The 19,175-nt window shown below is 37.5% G+C and overlaps 1 protein-coding gene across 9 annotated transcripts in view; it reads left to right on the top strand.

Moving 5' to 3' along the window:
• OSBPL6 (oxysterol binding protein like 6) overlaps nucleotides 1-18,365 on the top strand; it is a 179,670-nt gene extending 161,305 nt beyond the window's left edge. For all 9 annotated transcript variants that reach the window (XM_033112168.1, XM_033112166.1, XM_033112176.1 and 6 more), the window contains 11 exons: nucleotides 1,387-1,524; nucleotides 5,924-6,011; nucleotides 6,521-6,774; nucleotides 7,510-7,647; nucleotides 8,014-8,077; nucleotides 10,033-10,111; nucleotides 11,653-11,797; nucleotides 13,767-13,911; nucleotides 15,076-15,202; nucleotides 16,538-16,660; nucleotides 17,665-18,365. In XM_033112168.1, coding sequence (XP_032968059.1) covers nucleotides 1,387-1,524; nucleotides 5,924-6,011; nucleotides 6,521-6,774; nucleotides 7,510-7,647; nucleotides 8,014-8,077; nucleotides 10,033-10,111; nucleotides 11,653-11,797; nucleotides 13,767-13,911; nucleotides 15,076-15,202; nucleotides 16,538-16,660; nucleotides 17,665-17,773 — 1,410 coding nt within the window. In that variant the 3' untranslated portion in view covers nucleotides 17,774-18,365. The remainder of the gene's footprint in view (nucleotides 1-1,386; nucleotides 1,525-5,923; nucleotides 6,012-6,520; nucleotides 6,775-7,509; nucleotides 7,648-8,013; nucleotides 8,078-10,032; nucleotides 10,112-11,652; nucleotides 11,798-13,766; nucleotides 13,912-15,075; nucleotides 15,203-16,537; nucleotides 16,661-17,664) is intronic.
• Nucleotides 18,366-19,175: the final 810 nt, after the last annotated feature.

Below are 19,175 nucleotides of genomic sequence, written 5' to 3'. Positions count from 1 at the left end.
AGTTTTGTTAAGGTTTATTTTTAAAGTCCTAAGGAGTCACCTGACCTTTCTAAGATAATATTAATGGTGCTGCTACAGCTACTACTGATGATGATTATGGTAATAATTAATAGCTAACGTGTCAAGTGAATGCTTATTATGTGCTAGGCATTGTGTTAATCCCTTTGCATGTGTTATCTCATTTGACACTCCTAATGACCGTCTGAGGTAGGTGCTATTATTATTCCATTTTCAGAAGAATTTTTGAAAAAATGGTAAGAAGATAGGAGAACACTTGATATTTGGGCTAAACTTAAGTGTGCAGTTCTTTTTATAACCCTTTATAAAATTACTATTTTATAGCCATGAGAATTTATACTTTTCAACAGTAATATTAGAGCTTTAGATACAGTGGTACATATAACAAGATGAGAGTGTTAATTAATACTAAGGTCACGTTTGCACTAAAAACATATGTTATAGTAGAAATCTACAGGTGTGAGGGTTCTAGCATCTAACTGCTTAGAAATACCATTCCAAGGCAGCTTCTATTTAAGTTGCACACTATATGTCTATTCACCTCCATGGGACCATGATCACACTTATGACACTTACTGTACACTCAATTGCCCAGAATTTAGAAGTATTTCTAAAATTTTGTCATTCAAAAATTAGTTAACATTCTCAGTTTGAATCTTCTTTTTCCCAACCTGAAATCTTGAAATCTGTACTGGAATGTATATATATATGTATGTGTGTGTGTGTATATGTATATTATATTTATATATAATAGTTCTCTTACATATTTTTCTTATTGAAACTTAAATAGCTTCCTTGAGAACATTTATCACTAGCTGAATAAAAATAGTTTGAAATAAGGTTTAATGTCTAGTCATATGTTTCATTGGCTAAAATTCTGATCAAATTGGAAAATGACTTTTATATTTATATATTCAGTCTCAAAAATTAGTCTTGCAGATTGTTTTCTTAGAATATCTGTAATGGTTTCTACAAATGCTTCTTGAGTTTTAGTATACTGGTTAGAATATGGCTAGTAATGACAGACCTAAGTATATGGGAATGAAATTGTCTCCACAATGAATTCTTGGTATTGACAGTGACTCAACTTGTTCAATTCCAGTTAAAATCAATTAAGCATAGATTTAAAATCAAGTCGTGATACCAGCACCTTTCAACTATGCCTTTTAGATTCTTTAGACATATTGAAAGGAAATTTATGCAGTGGTCATTACTGAGTTGCAAGTGAAAACTAGTTGTGGCCATAACTCTTTTAACATATGGTGTGAATTTCTCTGGAAATCTGGCTAGTACATCATGGTCTAATTTGAACAAATAGCTATTCTTTGCTCCAGTAACAATTATACCATACGCGTCTCTCTTCTGTAGGCCAGTGAGCAAATCCATGTCAGTCTCCCCCTGTCACAGCAAGTAGCCAATGAGAGCCGCCTCTCCATGTCAGAGTCTGTCTCTGAGTTCTTTGATGCCCAAGAAGTACTCCTCTCTGCCAGCTCATCAGAGAATGAGGTAAGGTTCTTCAATGTGGCCTTCCCAACTGTTTCTGACTGTGAGTTTGGATTAAAGAAAGTAGGACTATGGGCCTTTGTTTTGTTTTTTAACATCATGTTAAGATATGCAAATTGTAGCAAGGCTAAAAACATACTACAAGCTATACTGGTTCCCATATACTAAGCACTTAGCACAACTTATGACTCTTAAGTTTGATGAATAAAAGGAAAGAATCAAGTATTTGTTTTGACTTTCTTGTATGATTCGTATTTCAGGATAACCAAATAGTTGATGACAGACTGTTTTTATAGAAGACTAGCTAATAAATGTAGAAAGGGAGTAGAGGGCAGAAGGGCATGGAGATGACATGTTCACTTTGAGACATCATGAGTTTATCAGTTTTCTCAGTGGAGTTATCTGGCCAGCATTTGGATATTCAAGTCTAAACCTCAAAGAGCGAGCAGGTCAGAAGAGAGAGTGAGTGTCGGCTCAGTATCCACATGACCAACTGCCTGTGAGACATTGCCACCTGGATGCTCTACAGAACCGTTAATTCAGCACGTCCAAAAGCAAATTAATCAACAAACTCCTTATCCACATACTCATAGGCATACACATGTGTACACACAACGCACACACTAAGGAAAACAACACAAACTTACCTGTGCTTCTCTTCTTTCTTATCTAAGTACTCTTCTACACAAGTGTTCACATCAATACCTGGGTATTTTCCTTCACTCTCTTCGGCTAAGACTGTTACTGAATCAACATCACCTGCCGTTTCTATGTTCCATGGTGATAGGATCCCCTCAGAAGGCTCTCGAGTCTTCATACCAACAGACTTGGCAAGCCCCCCTGGCTAGTTTACTTCCAGGTGGGAATCCTAGCAGCAGCTACAGGGTAGGCTCAAGCTGTATATTCTGCGCTACAGTTGCCAAAGGAGATTGGGCCTCTGCACTTTCTGTCCACCCTGCCTGGAATACTTTCCCAGAGAGCCACATGTTCAAATTCCTTAATCATTTCAGTCCTTTATTCAAAAGTCACCTTCAGAGAAGCCTACCCAGCTGCCTTATCTACAGTTTGGAGCCACCATTTCTTCCTCTCCACTGACCTTTTATATCGCTCTTCTTGCCTTACTTTTTTTCCTTAATGCTTATTATCACTGTCTAACAAAATATATGTTTCATATATTTCACTTGTTTGTTGTGTGTCTCCCGCACTACAGGGTAAGTTCCCTGCACTACAGGGAAGAGATTTCACCACTGTGTCCCCAGCATTAGAACAGTTCTGGTGAGCTCAGAGGTACTCAATAAATAAATAGGTGCTAACCGAAGGAAGGAATGCTTGTAACACCTTAACACATGAGTAATCTAAAAAACATCTGACCATTAGCTCTCTTACATTAACATTTTCCATAACAAAGCGAAAAATATGTATGAGATATCAACCAATGCATTTCACTTAATGAACGCTCAACCCCTTTAAAAAATACTCTTCTTGCTTCTAGAATGATCTACTCCCTTGTCTTTGCTTTTAAAGTTGTTTCTGCAATGCTATATGCCTGGTTGCATTTAGAAAAAAATATTTCCTGAATTATTTTGGATTCCTAAGTCTTTAGAGAGAAGTATTTGGCCCCAGGACTTCTTGACCATGGGAGAGAAAATAAATATATAATATATTCATTGTTTTATTATAATACTACAAAGCCTTAACTTTATGTACCGTGTTTCCCTGAAAAATAAGACCTGGCCAGACTATCAGCTCTACTGCACCTTTTGGAGCAAAAATTAATATAAGACCCGGTCTTATTTTACTATAAGACCAGGTCTTATGTAATATAATATAATTAATATAATATGATATAATATAATATAATATAATATAATATAATATAATAGCAGGTCTTATATTAATTTTTGCTCCAAAAGACGCATTAGAGCTGATGGTCTGGCTAGGTCTCATTTTCGGGGAATCGTGGTAAGTACAGGATAACATGAATGGATCAGACTGCTAGCCTAAGGTTCACACCTATGATACAGATCTTACTCAGGGCCTACGTCATTGAAGAATTCTTCTTCATTCTACATGGACCATTCTAAATGGATGTGGATATTGGACCATTTCTATCATATATTAGTTTGGGAGAGATTAGACAGTGAAGAGGAATAGACTGTTGATAGCTTTTTGTAAGATACACATGAGTCTTTTTTGAACAAATATTCAAACAATAAACATGCATGCAACATGAAGTTGATTTGGGCAGTCATTTGTCTCCTCTAAGATAATCGTGTGTGATTAGCTTTTTTCAGAGAAATCACATGAAAGAGTTTGATTTACTTTTTTTTCCTATCAAGTTTAAAGAAGGTGGATTTCATGAGCCTGATGGTTTAACTTTGAGCTTTGTTGCAGTGGGAGAATAACAATCAAAGACTTTATTCGCAATTTGCTATCTTTGTAGACTTGCTCAGTGTGCAGAAGCAAAACTGCCATTTATGCAAGCAATTATTCTGTCCATTGCTCTGTTCTCCCTAAATATATGAGCTTTTCTCAAAGCTAATTTTAAAAATATCAGCAATAAACCCAGAAACCTTAAAGGCAGAAACTAACTGTTTTTATCACATACAAATTTAAAACTTTTACATGACAAAAAAAAATGGCACAATGTTAAAAAATATATTGCGAACAAAGAAAATATGCAATCTATATGATGAACTGAAAATGTGTAAAATATAAGAAAAATTAACAGAAGATGAAATTCAATCTTTAAAAAGAGACCTTTTACTATGTATGCTAGGTAGATAGATACTAAAACGGTTGAGAAGTATAGTGTTTAAGTGGGTGTGGAAAGATGAATGCTCCCATTTACTGCTGGTAAGAACAAATGAATACAGTCTTTCAGGAGAGCAATTTGACATCATGGGACAAAGTCTAAAAGTGATCCATTCAACCAGGAAATTCCACTTCTAGGAATAAAAGTTACTGAAATTGCCAGACAGATTTACAAATATATATTGTATTGTCTATAATAATAAAAAGTTGACAACAATTTAAATGCTAGTTAAATTCCTTGTTATAACTGTCTAATGAAATATGTTGTCATTCCAAATAAAGATGATGAAATATCAGAATGGAAATATATGTAGAGCACTATAGCATAATATGAAGGCTGATTTCCTTTTTCAATATCTAACGATAGATGTATCAATATGTTTGTACAGGCATTGAAATTGGGGGTAACATCCATCAAATATTAAAAGTGGTTTCCTGTAGGTGATGGAATGTTGGATGATTTTCATATAATCTGTTTACCCTCATGTAATTTCTAATTTTTTTACAATAAGAATGTTTTGTTTTTATGTGCAGGAAAAAATATAACACTATTTCTATTTTGAAGAAAGTAAATAAGTACATCAGCTTTCTTGCCTGTAGTCGAGACATTAGTTTTTTGCACTCTTCTAAATGGCTCTATCATACTGCTGTTTTCTTATCTGCTCCATTTCTAACTCCTCTGAGTACATATGTTGCCCCTTAATTTTATTCTCATGCAAATTTTGGTTTCATTTTAGTTCCATGTTTTCCTCACATAGAGAGTGGTTTCATTCTTGGTTTCTTCTTATCCCTAAATCTTCCTCCCCACACCCAAATAATCTGCCAGATTTTGATCATTATACTTGAGACGTGGCTCTCAGAGCAGCTTTGCCTCCACATCCTCATTGTGGCCATCTTAATCTGAGATGTCAGTATTTCTTACCCGGATCTACGTACTATCCTATTATCTGGCCTCCCTAGGGAAAGCTGCCAAGTATCTTCCTGAAACTAAATATGACGCTATCATTCCCTTACATTTAATAACTCATAAGATTATATGTGAACCCTTTATGTTGACATGAAAAGCCCTCTTAGTTGGACCATCTTCCTATTCTCCCACCTTCTGTCATGGCCAGTCAACTTCTTAGCATTCCTGGATTAAATGTTTCTCTTGTGGTTCTTGCCTTTGCACACCCTCCCTTCTTCCTGAGCTTCTCCCCCTTCCAACAACTTTTCCAACACCCAATGCAAATATTATTTCCTCTGGGCAGCCTCTCCTGACTCCTCTAGGGGGAGTCAGAGGGCCTCCTTTTTTGTACATTCTTACTGCATTGTACTGAAATATTTCTGGTTATGTCCTGGCCTCCCCCAGCCTCCCACTCCAACTAAGACAGGGAGCTACTTAAAGACAAGGGCCGCTTTCGAGCAATCCTATATTCTGGCTCATGGAAGACCCTCAAGTGTTGATGGCCCATGTGCCTGATACATTTCCCACTATGACCTCTGCTTCTCATTTGGGCAACATCTTGTTGTGTTTCATCATTTGATTTTCTGACCCTTCAAGACTTAACAAAAATTCTGATCCTTTCTGTATTCTTTCCTTCCTTAGGCTTCTGATGACGAGTCTTACATCAGTGATGTGAGTGATAATATATCTGAAGACAACACCAGTGTTGCAGACAACGTTTCTCGGCAGAGTATGCGTCCTTTGAACTTCTGGGTTGTTCTGTCTACAGAGCATATTGCAACGCTGGTTTTTCAATGAGCAATCACTTTCTCCCTTCACTAATTGTTCCTTTTGCAGCTGACTGTTCCATAGATTTTTGTATTTGTATAATATGTTCAGGCAAATGTTGAAAAATATGTTAGGGAAATGGTTAAGAGAAAAAGTTTTACTTCTTGTTTACACCAAAAGTTTGAGTCTTTCTTTATAGATATATTTTTTAATTTGACTTGTTTTTTTCTTGAATAATATTTAAGTATAAATATTAGTGTACCATTTGAAAAACTGTACACTAATGTTTTGTGCATTTATTAGCAATCTTATATTGAAATATTTCCATTCACTCTTGAGAGCGTATAATGAAGGCTTAAGAAATATATCACAATCAGAATAATTTGAAAGGGTTATTTCCCTCCCAGGTTTTATGAAATTAGCCGAGCAAATTGTCTTTCACTGTGATTCTCGTCTTTCTCCCTCTTTCAGTCTTGAATGGGGAACTTACAGGTGGGGCCTTCCGAAATGGACGTCGAACATGCCTGCCAGCTCCCTGTCCTGACACCAGTAACATTAACCTGTGGAATATCTTGAGGAACAACATTGGTAAAGACCTGTCAAAAGTCTCTATGCCTGTGGAGCTCAATGAGCCGCTCAACACTCTGCAGCATCTTTGCGAGGAAATGGAATACAGTGAGCTTCTGGACAAGGCTTCAGAAACTGATGATCCCTACGAACGCATGGTAATAAATAACAGCGGCATTCTGCGGGGTTTGTCAACCCTAGGCCCAGGCTAAGGCAGAATTCATTATGATGGCATATTTGTTTTTTGCATAACATTCTCACTGCATAGGTAAGAGAGGTATCGGTCCACTTGAGTAAATTCTACTGGAAGATCCACACTTTGTAACTTGTACTTGATTCAGTGTTTCTGAAGTTAGGATATAAAGGTAACACCCTCCTTAGAGGTTGAAGGCATGCCTGGCCTTGCTTTATCAGTTTTTCCCGAATGCCAAGAGAGCCCATTTGTGCAGGAACTTAGGTCTGAGAAAGTAACCTCCTGTTTATGCTTTGCCTGGGCCTGTATTCCACATGACTGTGGAAACCTTGATCTGCCCTCTGAAAAGTACCAGCAGCCACAACCCTTCTGCACATGGTACTAAAATTGTGCAAATGGAATAACCTAGACACTGGGTTTCAGAAATGTTGAACTCTGATACTCAGGAAACTGGGGGGACAGATTAGTGAAAAATACTTGGCCTCAAATGCTGGCTGGTTCCCCTGCAAGGAGTTTAACCCCATTTTCACTTATCTTTTTCACCCAGGAGTTTATAAAGGGTCTGTACAAATAACAGAACATGCAAATGTCATCTAGTCAGCACCCACTGGCAAGGGTGTAACATCTAGAGGAATAAAGGGCAAACATACCTGGAAGTAGTCTCTCCTATATTATTTTCCTTTCTTAAATGTTTTAACAGGTTCTTATTGCTGCATTTGCAGTTTCAGGATATTGTTCCACCTATTTCAGAGCAGGAAGTAAGCCATTCAACCCTGTCCTTGGGGAGACTTATGAATGCATTAGAGAGGACAAGGGATTCCGCTTTTTCTCAGAACAGGTAAGTCCCACTGGATTCAGTAAGGTGTCTATGTACAGAGGAGGGCAGTTTGATGATGAAAATAGCTTTTTGATAAACCTCTGTTTGGGGCAGATTATGCTACCAGTTAACAAAAACTCATTTAGTTTACCTATGTAATTGCCCCCTTTAAATAAATGTTTATAAGTGCTCTGTTCTTAAGCATGAAGTCTTAAAATTTAAAAATTCAGTAACTTACTGGTACATTTTGAGAATAATTCCCTAATATACGCGGGTAAGTTGAGTCGTTTTTATGTAGGGGTAGTCTATATATGTCATAAAAAAAATTATTGTTTATGAAGTTTTAACACTGATGTCATTGCATTCTGTTTTGTTTTTAATTACCAGGTTAGCCATCATCCACCCATTTCTGCCTGTCACTGTGAGTCCAAGAATTTTGTGTTTTGGCAAGGTTTGTATTTTGATTACAACTTAAAAATCCAGTTGATGAGCCTATGAAACAATTTCTAGTTTCCAGTGGTTCATTGTTCTCAGTTTTGATTTCTGCCTTTGGAACTTGGGAGAATGTTTATAACGGGTGCAGAGTTCAGCTTGAGAAATTAGATTTTCTGGTTTGAATATATAACCAAGTTATCTAGGACATGAGAGTGTTTATCTAGGAAGCAAAGCCCTTGGGACAGCAGAGCTCCGTGCTGACTGTGCCAGTTCAAGGCTGTCACTGTAACTCATTGTGCCTCATTGTCTGTAGCTATAACAGACAGAGATTATATCCGCTGCCTTCTTGTTTCCTGAGGGTGTGCAAAGACGTCTTAATCCTGAAGGGAGGCTCTATGGCACAACATCTGTGGTCATAGTCTATTTAGATAGCTACACATTGCAATGATTTCTGGTCTTTAACTCACTGAAGCTCAGGGCTTTCAAGTCTCTGTTTCATCAATGCCCGTTTTTCAGTTAGAATGTTACAGACTTACCAAAAATAAAATGTTTCAACATCCCAATGTATTTACATATATAGATATGGCTGTAAATTTGACCATTAAGTATAAATAGTTCCTTCGAGTTTGGAAGGGTGCTTTATTTGCTCACAGAATGATTCTTCTTATATGTACTTCTTCAATCTGAAAACACACAGAATAATACACCTCTGTAATTGTACTTCATTGCAAAATAAGAAAATACATCATTTCTACATCATAACAAAGAGTCAGAAATTTTATGGAAACAGCACTAAGCTCCCTTAGCTCATCAGAGCGGGACCAAGTGGTTATTACAAAGGCACAGGTAAACCTGAGTTTCCACAAGTAAAACATAAAACTGTCATGTGAGATAAAGTGCTGGGCCCCGGGCCATACCTCACCCAGAGTAGGAACATGTTCATTAAGTTAATAACACTTTCTCATAAACCCTACCTATCTGTATTTAGAGATTTTATTTTTTCACTGTTCTCCCAAATCATATAACTTTTCAAATAAATGTGTATGTAAACCAATCGTATTGTCATACTGCAATTATTTTTGCTATACACCTCATTTTATATATACAGAGTGTGCCAAAAAAACGTTATACACATTTTAAGAAAGGAAAAAACTATATTAAAATTGTAATAATATATACCAATAACAAAAGATGAATACAAGCCATATGTACACATTTTTTGGTACCCCCAATATATATATACATCTATAAATAATTTCCACTATTTAGTTAAAATTTATAACAACAGTTATCTACAATTAAAGCATAGTAGAGTATATGTGTATGTGAATACGCACACATGCACACACATACCGTGTTTCCCTGAAAATAAGACCTAGCCATATAATCAGCTCTAATGTGTCTTTTGGAGCAAACATTAATTTAAGACCCAGTATTATGTTATGTTATGTTATGTTATGTTATGTTATGTTATGTTATGTTATGTTATGTTATGTTATGTTGTGTTATGTTATATTATGTTATACTATAGTATACTATACTATACTATACTATATAAGACCCGGTCTTATATTGTATTATATAAGACTTGGTCTTATATTATAGTAAATTAAGACTGGGTCTTATATTAATTTTTGCTCCAAAAGACACATTAGAGCTTATTGTCCAGCTAGGTCTTATTTTTGGGGAAACACGGTATTATTCCAGGCTTTTCCAAGTTTTATTAGTTGACTGCAAATATGGAGTATGTATTATGGAGAAACATAGATAGTAGATTTTGGGGAGGTTCAGAATTAATCTTTTCACCTTGGGCCATCCTCAGGCCTTGTCATGTTAAATCAACAATATAGAATCACTTGTGATTACAAAAATTCTTTGTAAAATGTACAATATAATACAAAAGTTAGTTTTTATACAATAAATCATTAACTATGGAGTACTTATTTCTTGTCCTCTGCCTATGTCACTTAGACATCAGATGGAAAAATAAGTTCTGGGGGAAGTCTATGGAAATCCTGCCTGTTGGAACACTGAACGTCATGCTTCCAAAGTAGGTTGCTCTCATCATCTATTATCTGCTTTTCTAAACCAGAAGTGGGTGTTTGAAACTCTAGAAGTTACCACGGGTCTATTTGTCTATATGGCCAAAGCATCTGTTAACTTCACCAAAGTTTTGAGAATGTTCTCCCACAAAAGCAAATGAGAACTTTAGCATATGCATCAAAGCTTCCTAATTATTTCTTTACATCCTTCATTCATCAATGAACACCAAGTGGCTACCTGTCTCAGTCACTGTATTAGTTTGCATTTTATATGAAAGATTCTCTTTCACAGCCTTTTTTTTTTTCTATATAAGTTATAATTCCACTTTGGAGTTCATCTTACATCCTGGGACTATTTTTAATTTCTAAGTTATTTTACTAAGTAAGAATGATGGAATATCCTTTTATGGTTGTTTTCTAAAGGATATAGCTGATAAATCTTTTAAAATTAATTGAAGTTTTCATTGAGGCCGAAGGCTTGGTTGGTTTTGTTTCTGTCTTCATTTGATTGGTTTGGTTTGGTTTTTGTCTATTTCAATGACAGAATTTGCTGATGGATTGGATATTTACTACAAAGTAAACTTTCCATATTTGCAAACTCATGAGGAAGAAAGAGTTTTCCCAGATGTATATTGTACCTGCATCATGCCAATGCGTAATTTTTTTAGAAACTTAAAAGTGTTTTACTTTGAAGTAACATTTTATTTGAAAATATACGTAATATGCAAATGTGATTTGAAGCTATGCTATTTCGCTCATTGGCAGAAATTCTATGACTTTACTCCCTAGAATTTATTTGCATTAGATATGTGCCCTCTTGGTTATGCTCGTCAGTCTTTTCCCAAAGAATTATTCATATTTTTGATCTTAAGGCAAAGTACGAAACAATATCCTGAGAGTAATCTTTCTTAAATGAGAGATGGCCTATCTGCCTCTCTCTTCTCTCGAAACCATCCAGGATGGCCCATTGCATGCAGGGTAAATCCAGACTCATCGGTGTGTCTTAAAGGCCTTCCCTGCTCTGCCCATCACTCCTTTCCACCTTGCCTCCTGCCAAACCACTCACCTGTAGCACACCACTCACAGGTCCCCAGATGAGTTGTGCTCTTCTGGCCTCTGGTACTTTTCCCCAGCCTCCTCTAGCAAGTCTTCCTTGATACTCACCCCACATTCCGGCAGATGTAAGGACTAAGGACTCCCCCATCTGTATTCTCATGATGCTTCCTTATTATCTTATTACAAGTATTTGTTGACTTTGTCCATCTACCCCTACTGTACTGTTGGCTCCAGAAGAGCAAGAAACAGGTCCTATTTAAATTGGTAACTTGGGCACCTAGCCCATAAAAAAGCTCTGTCTTGTTCCTTGAATGAATGAATCATGTCATAAATGTCCTTGACCATATAGAAACTTTCAACAATGAAAGTTTGGGAGAAATGAGAGAAAAGGAAGCTTTGGCCAAAGAATATTCTCATTAGTAGAAATAGTAATGTATATATATATATGTATGTGATCTTCATTGTTTTTAATCAATGTTGTATTCTACACTAGGTATGGAGATTGTTATGTGTGGAATAAAGTCACCACATGCATACACAACATTCTCAGTGGGAGGAGATGGATAGAGCATTATGGAGAAGTAACCATTAGAAATACCAAAAGCAGTGTTTGCATTTGCAAACTCACATTTGTCAAGGTAAATAGTATCTTACAACAGTAAAGAAAAAATAGCATAATGTGCTTCCTAAGGAAGAAATAAAACAATTACCTTAAAAAGCGTCAAGTGAATCTATCCTGTATCATTGATCCCTAAGAACATTTGAAATAAGAAAGCAGAACCAACTGGTGGTGTTATTCAAGGTATACCGACTTCTGAACATGTAGAGGTCGAAAAAGGCACCATCTCACAACAGAAAAAAAAAAATCCTTTTTAAAGAATTTTGTTTTTAAGCAACCAGTCATTAAGTAAAATTCCCAGAAAACACTTCTGGCCTACAGCCTGTCTTCTGGTTTCTATTGTATTCCTATTTCTTTCCTGCTTGATTACAATATGTTCAAGTGGTCTATTTTAGGGAACTAATTAAAATGCAGTTGTCTTTTTCTAAAAATGATTATAGATGATAGCTCCAGTCACTATAAGTTGATCCAACTCTGCCATCATTATAATCCAAATAAGTTCAATAAAAAGCATTACCTTTATTAACAAGAAAAAGTGTCTGGGATAGAAGTGCCTCCAGAGCACCATTTTCCCTAGTCTCTCTGCTCTGAAGTGGAACACACAGGATGACTGCCATGTTTATTTAGGAATGCTACAGAATCCGTCATGGTACAGAAACTCCACCCAGCCTCTTTACCTCTTCTACTCCTGATCTCATTCTACTGTGGCAGAAACTGGTAGTATATTGGAGACTCTTAAAACTCAAAATTTTCTTTTAGTTAGATCCTTTTAAGCCATATTGGAAGATTATGTTTGTTTTAATTGAACAGCTTTATTTTTGCTGGAGTTGTTTTTCTTTTTTTCCTTTTTTCTTATAAACCCAGTAGGTGACTCAGAACTGAAGAACTAGGATCCTTATTTACTCTGAGTGGGTGGTGACGGTAAATGTGTACATTTAGTTTTGTAGGCTGTGAGAACCTTTGATTTAGGCCTGGCCCTAATATATGCAGAGCTCAGGGCAAGGGTACAAATGGAAGTCCCTATACCATGTGTGTAAATATTGGAAATATGTAAAGTAAGCCTACAAACTGTCAAATAAAATGTATTCTATGTTTTCACCTTGACAGATATACCTTTCATAACAAAGCCTGCAAGGCTAGGTCAGACACTGCAGGACTTGAGCTGGAAACCTGGCAGTAGAGGAGAGCCAGTCCTGACCCACAGCCTTCCCCACTTTCTTCCCACTTCCAGCTGTGTACTGCTCTGCAAGCAGCCTCACACACATATGTAGGCAGTCCAGCCCACACATCCAAGCTCTGTCCCCACCGCCCCAAACTGCCACCCTTGGCCACTCCTCAGGCCTAAACGTTCACACACTGGTGGGTGGTCTGCCCTTGGGTGGATGAATCCAAAGAAGAGGACTGTGCAGGCTATGCAGTAAGCTTAGAGACATGTGGACCAGGAATTCTAAGGTCCCGCATACTTGAGGCCTGATCTAGAACAGAGGCCATGGGATCCAGGTGGGTGAATTCCCACAGGCTTCTTACCCCTTGGGGAGGAGCATGGCTGGAAGAGGAGCAGAGCAGGGAGCAGGGTCCTCCTGATACAATTTAGTCATTTACAGATCCTATGAAAAATTTTTTACAAACTATTTCTATAGCTCTGCCAATTGAAAATCATTGAAATCCATGAGCAAAAGAGAAATTCAAGACAGGAGGGCCTAAGGAAGAAATGACTAACCTATAAATTAATATTCAGTTGCGATAGAAACAGCCTTTTCTGCGTCATACTACCATGCTATGGCCTGGAGTAGAACTCATCCCCTTCTTAAACGTGAAGCCAGCTAACACCTAAACAGCCACCCTTCCATAGGAAACATTTTGAGATCAATTTCTGGAAATGGTGTGAAGGAGGAACCTCGAGGTTAAGAAAATTTTCCATATGGAAATTATAGAGATTGGTGTTATTAAAGAGATGGGCTGTTGTAATTGGGGTTTGCTTTTCCTAGGTGAATTATTGGAATTCCAATGTGAATGAAGTCCAGGGGGTTGTGATGGATCAGGAGGGGAAGGTGGTGCACCGGCTGTTTGGGAAGTGGCACGAGGGGCTCTACTGCGGAGTGGCCCCTTCGGCAAAGTGCGTCTGGAGACCAGGTGAGACCCGCCTGCGTGTCCTGCCTCAGGAGGGCACCCTAAGTGACAGAAGGGAGGGAATGTCACATCATCCCATGCAGTTCATCTTATGTTTTCTTCAATAATGAGATGAAAAATCTACATGCTAAGGCAACTGTAGTTACACTTACCATATAAATTATGTAAGTCCTTGTATTTGATAATAAAGATTTATAAAATTTGACAAGTGGTCAGAGATGGGGCTTCGTGTAAAATCACTCTAAATGTAATGCTTGCATTTCGAAAGCTAGGGAGGTAAATTTTTAAAGAGTTTAGATCATTGAAATACACAAACTCAAATCCTTACTCCTGTTACTTATTCTGTTTTAATAAAATAAAGGAAAGCCTGCAAACATCTGTAATCCACAAATTCAAGGAGCAGCAAAAAGCTGTGATATGTTTACATTTAATAAAACTCATCAAGAGAGCTTTGGTAATACACTAGCATATAATTAAATATCAAGTATTAATGGAATGGGTTGCCACGTGACATTTATTTTCATTGTATTTTTGTCAATTAAGCCATAACTTTAAAATTAGTTGTCGGTTTCTTAAGAGACCTCAGTGCATATTTAAATTTCCTGCTAATAGAATGGTTAGTTCATTCGTTCAGCAGTTGTTTATTGGGTACTGACTATGCAGTTGCTCTAGCAGCTAGGAGCACATCGATGAGCAAAGCATACATAGACTCTGCCTTTCACTTTAGTTTAAAAGGACCAATAAGTATTAATTTACATCTGCATCTTTTTCTTTTTAAAGAAGAAGTAAATTGTATTTCTGATGAAATGTGAATGTTAATAGCTAATCACCCTAGCATTTAGTTACCCAACTGATTATTTGGGAGAAAAATGATGGCATAGTTTAGCCAGTGAATACTACTATATGTGCAAAGATTTACTTTTAAGGCTGGATTTTATTAAATATATGAATCTATCAGTTTTGATAATCAATATAAAGTTTCCCATCTAACAAAATATAACCAATTTAGTTTCAGTTGAAAAAAATCATCATCTTATGTTTACGACTACAAATTTGCTAATATTTGGATATTAGTCTGGATATTAGTTAAACTCCTGTGTTAAGTCACCTGCTACAAGTTCCTTAAACCTTTTTGCCTCTCACAATGGTTCGTCGGCCTCATTCCAGGTTCCATGCCAACGAACTATGAGCTCTACTATGGCTTCACAAGATTTGCTATTGAGCTCAATGAGTTAGATCCTGTACTAAAAGATCTTCTCCCACCGACAGACGCCCGATTCCGACCAGATCAGAGGTGAGCGTGACAGTGGTATTTAAAATGGACTCTAGATCATCGCATGTCACTACACACGTCATCAAGACTTATTTTCACCACCGTCGGACGATCATAACAGAAGATTAGTTCAATAAACACTTCCCCACAGAAATTAACTCAGATGTTTTATAGCAAAAAGTTTCTCCCCTCACCCCTAAATTTGCCAAACATCTGCAAATTCATGAATTCTCTCTCCATTTAATATGGAATCATTCGTCACCCAGTGTTTATACTTTTTTACTTCTATTATTCTGTAGCATGGAGTATCTTGTAAATTGAAGAAGAAGAGAATAAATTACAGGGGCACCTAGAGCTTTGAGTCAAAGTCTGGAGTTTCCCCAACATGGTTTGGATCCCACAGGGTGTGAGATACACTCATGCAGTACCTTTCGTTCCTTGTGATTCTTATTTTTATTCCTTTGTGATTCTGTACTCGTGTTATCCATTCCTATAGAATTAATTTTACTTTTTCCAAAAACTTTATATGCCATACAAATTCCATCCAAGATCATTTTCTGTTTCCAGTGTATTTGTAGCTTTCTCTGTCTTCTGCCAAAATGTTCCCTTTATAGAATGTTCTCCTGTTCAATTCTGATATCCCTCCCCCGGACATGCATTCTCACTGTTTAACATTCAAACTTATCAACAAACTTCCTGCACAGTGTGTATCACATTGTGTCCCTGTTCTTTGCTCTCATTTTGAAATTTTAATATTTGTAAATCGCCATTGGGTCTGCTCTTTCTTTCTCAATTCTATTTCAATATTCTCTTTCTGAATTTCATGTACTGTTCATTTCTTTTCTATGCACTTTTATAATTTTCCCCACCTGTTACCTTTTCTTTTTCATCCGTTTCCTCTCTCCAATAGAACAGAACTCCTTCCCTCTCAGTTCTAAAAGTAGATGGAGAACAGCCAGTTACCGTCCTCCATTCTGCGGCCTTTAGCAAGTGCTTTTTGATAATATGGAAAAAGGACCCAACTGGGGACTTCATGCTCTTCAGTCATCCTGAAACTCTCAAGTTGTAGAACCCCAGACAGCACAGAAAGGTCTTCAAGGCCAAACCACTCACTCACCTTTCACTCCTACCAATATACTGCTGTATGCAGTCATTCAGTTCACATGCACAGAAAGTATGTTAATTTGTGGCAGGCAGAGACAGTGTGGCTTGGAGCAGAGGGGAGAGGACATCAGTTAGAGTGTTTCTGTTCACTGTTGTGTTCACAGCAACCAGAATGTAATTTTATGCCAATGATATTTTTTTTTTATCAGTAAAGAGGATGATGTACTAAAAGATTAATGGCTTTCTACTTAGATTCTTGGAAGAAGGAAATGTAGAAGCTGCAGCCACAGAGAAACAAAGAGTAGAGGAACTCCAGAGATCTCGAAGACGATACATGGAAGAAAACAACCTTGAACACATACCAAAATTTTTTAAGTAAGTCAGTTCGTTCCCCGGTTGTCACAGGCAATGAGAAACTCCAGGTGAAAAGAAAATGGGGGAAAATTTAGTGTCCAGGGGACGTAAAGGTGGAAATAGTAAACTGATTTTGGTAACTGGTTTTGGCCATGAAAATGTTGAATCAGATGTTGTGCTCGTGAAAAGTTTGTAACCATGAAAATGAATTTTCCTTGACAGCTCTTTTCTCTTCATGATCAGCAGAAAGGAGTGAGGGTCTTGCCCAGAACACTCTTTGTCCTTCAGCTCCACCCTTTGGAATGGTGGGAACTTGTTCCCACGCCCTCACTCAGAGACAAGATGGGACCCCACTTCCTACAACGTCTTCCTGGCTTCATTAGTATTTAATTTTATTCCGGGCACACAGAGCTAGTGTCCATTCGGATTTGGTCCTTCTGTGGTGTGATCGTGGGTGATTATTACAGGATTATTTGCAAGATTATGTGTACATCACACACTTAAACTTCAGTTTCCAGATGCATCTGTTGCCTTCCAGAGCCAGGACAGATCAGCTAAAAATAACCTGGTATCTTGCCCTGGGGAGGAATGCAGCCTTGCCCTTTAGATGTCGAAAGTGCACTTTGTGGACGTGGGTCCTGCAGAGGCTCCTGGAACTCCTGAACTTACATATTTTCCCCACAAGTGAAGCAGAGGCTCTTCTTGCGGGGCTGAGGCCTGAAGCTCTTAGTTACAGTATTTGTACACGCTTTGTTTGGGGCCCTTCACTTTCTAGCCCCGCCTGGAGATAATTTATTCCTGCCCTCAGCCCCTCTCCCCGTGACCCTACCCACTTCCATTTCAAATGTTTAACAACAAAAATGAGTTCATTTCTGGTCACAACTAGTCGCCGATAAGCAGATAGGACACTAACTGGCTTACAAAGTATTGCTTATTTGAACATGTCTTAATCTACAAGAGAGAGTTCAATGATCAGGTCACCTTGATGTGATTTGTACCTAATGTTGATTTTTATATTTTCACAGAAAAGTGATTGATGCCAATCAAAGAGAAGCCTGGGTTTCTAACGACACCTACTGGGAGCTGCGCAAGGACCCTGGGTTTAGCAAAGTAGACAGCCCTGTTCTCTGGTAACCTGGGAATGTAGAGCTAGCCAGCATATCATGCTCTGGATGAATAAATAACTATGCACAATTATGTTTCTTAGAGCTCTGCGTGGTTTCTGGGTCGACTGAACACCGACCATTTGCTTTTCTATTCATCTTTATAATGGACTTTCAGAAGTGCATTAGACAAGGCCCCTAACCACTTTTGGATCCTTTCTGTTTTGCTGCAACCATATTCCTTAAAAAAAAAAAAAAAAATCCACACCCTCCTCGAAAAGCAGAATTAAAGGAGCAGAATATAAAAATCCAAAGTCTGATGAGTTTGTAAAGAAAAACAAACTGTAACTGGTGCTTAAAGCTGATCCAGAGAGTTTAAAGCAACATGACATAAATCACGTGTTTGGTCCTTTTTCTGGAAGCACCATCCCTTCATCGTAGGAGCTTCTGGGCCACAGCAGTTGGTCTGCTCAGACTTCAAGTGTGTCTGTTTGATGTGGTGTACTCGTGCTGGCCTTGTCAGTAAAGACTTGCTTCTCAGAACCTGTTCCATCTGTACGCCATTGTTCATGCCTTAAGAAATGCAAAGATGTAAAATAAATCATTTTTTTAATGTGTGCTCATAGGTTTATGTGGAAGACAGATTTTTGAATCATGGCATGGTTCACTTGCTGAGATCAGAACAATTACGAGTCTAACAAATGGATTCAAAAAGTAAATCACACTTGCTTTACTTTGATATACTGGTTACTGTATTGTATATTTGCAGGGCAAGAAGGAAACAGCGTGCTAGGTAGATTTTTCTAGTCAAGTTCCTGTCCTGCATCATCCTGACAATAAAACGTCCCTCTTCCACTAACCTCACAGTGTGCCCTATTATTTGGTAACATCTGTATTTGATTTGAACACTTGGCATCAGTGTTAAAACCTTGGTAGGAAATAACAAAAATATACAAGATTTCTGGGTGGGCTTAGGAGTACTATAAACATAACTACTTTTGAGTAAAGCATAACGTAACCCGCATTTCTTTTTTTCTTTTTTTTATTATTAGTTTCAGATGTATAAAACAATGTAATAGTTAGACATTTATATCCCTTACAAAGTGGTAACCTCCCCCAATCTACTATCCCTCTGACATCATATATAGCTGTTACAGTTCCACTGACTCTATTCCTTATGCTGTACTCCACATCCTATGACTATACCTATATATTAAATTGTAGTTGACATTCATTATTATTCAGTTTCAGCTTCAGGTGTACAGTGCTGTGGTCAGGCTACTACACCATCCCTGAAGTGGTGTAGAATAAGACAAGTGTCCATCGGATACCCTACAAAATCTTCACAACATTATTGATTACATTCCCCAAGCTGTCTTTTGCATCCCAACTGCAGTCTTGTGTAACCCACATTTCTATCCAATGCCAACCCA

This window comes from Rhinolophus ferrumequinum, chromosome 8, assembly GCF_004115265.2.
Source record: "Rhinolophus ferrumequinum isolate MPI-CBG mRhiFer1 chromosome 8, mRhiFer1_v1.p, whole genome shotgun sequence".
NCBI lineage: Eukaryota > Metazoa > Chordata > Mammalia > Chiroptera > Rhinolophidae > Rhinolophus > Rhinolophus ferrumequinum.
Note: the sequence above shows the minus strand (reverse complement) of the source record. Positions and strands in the feature narration are given on the sequence as shown.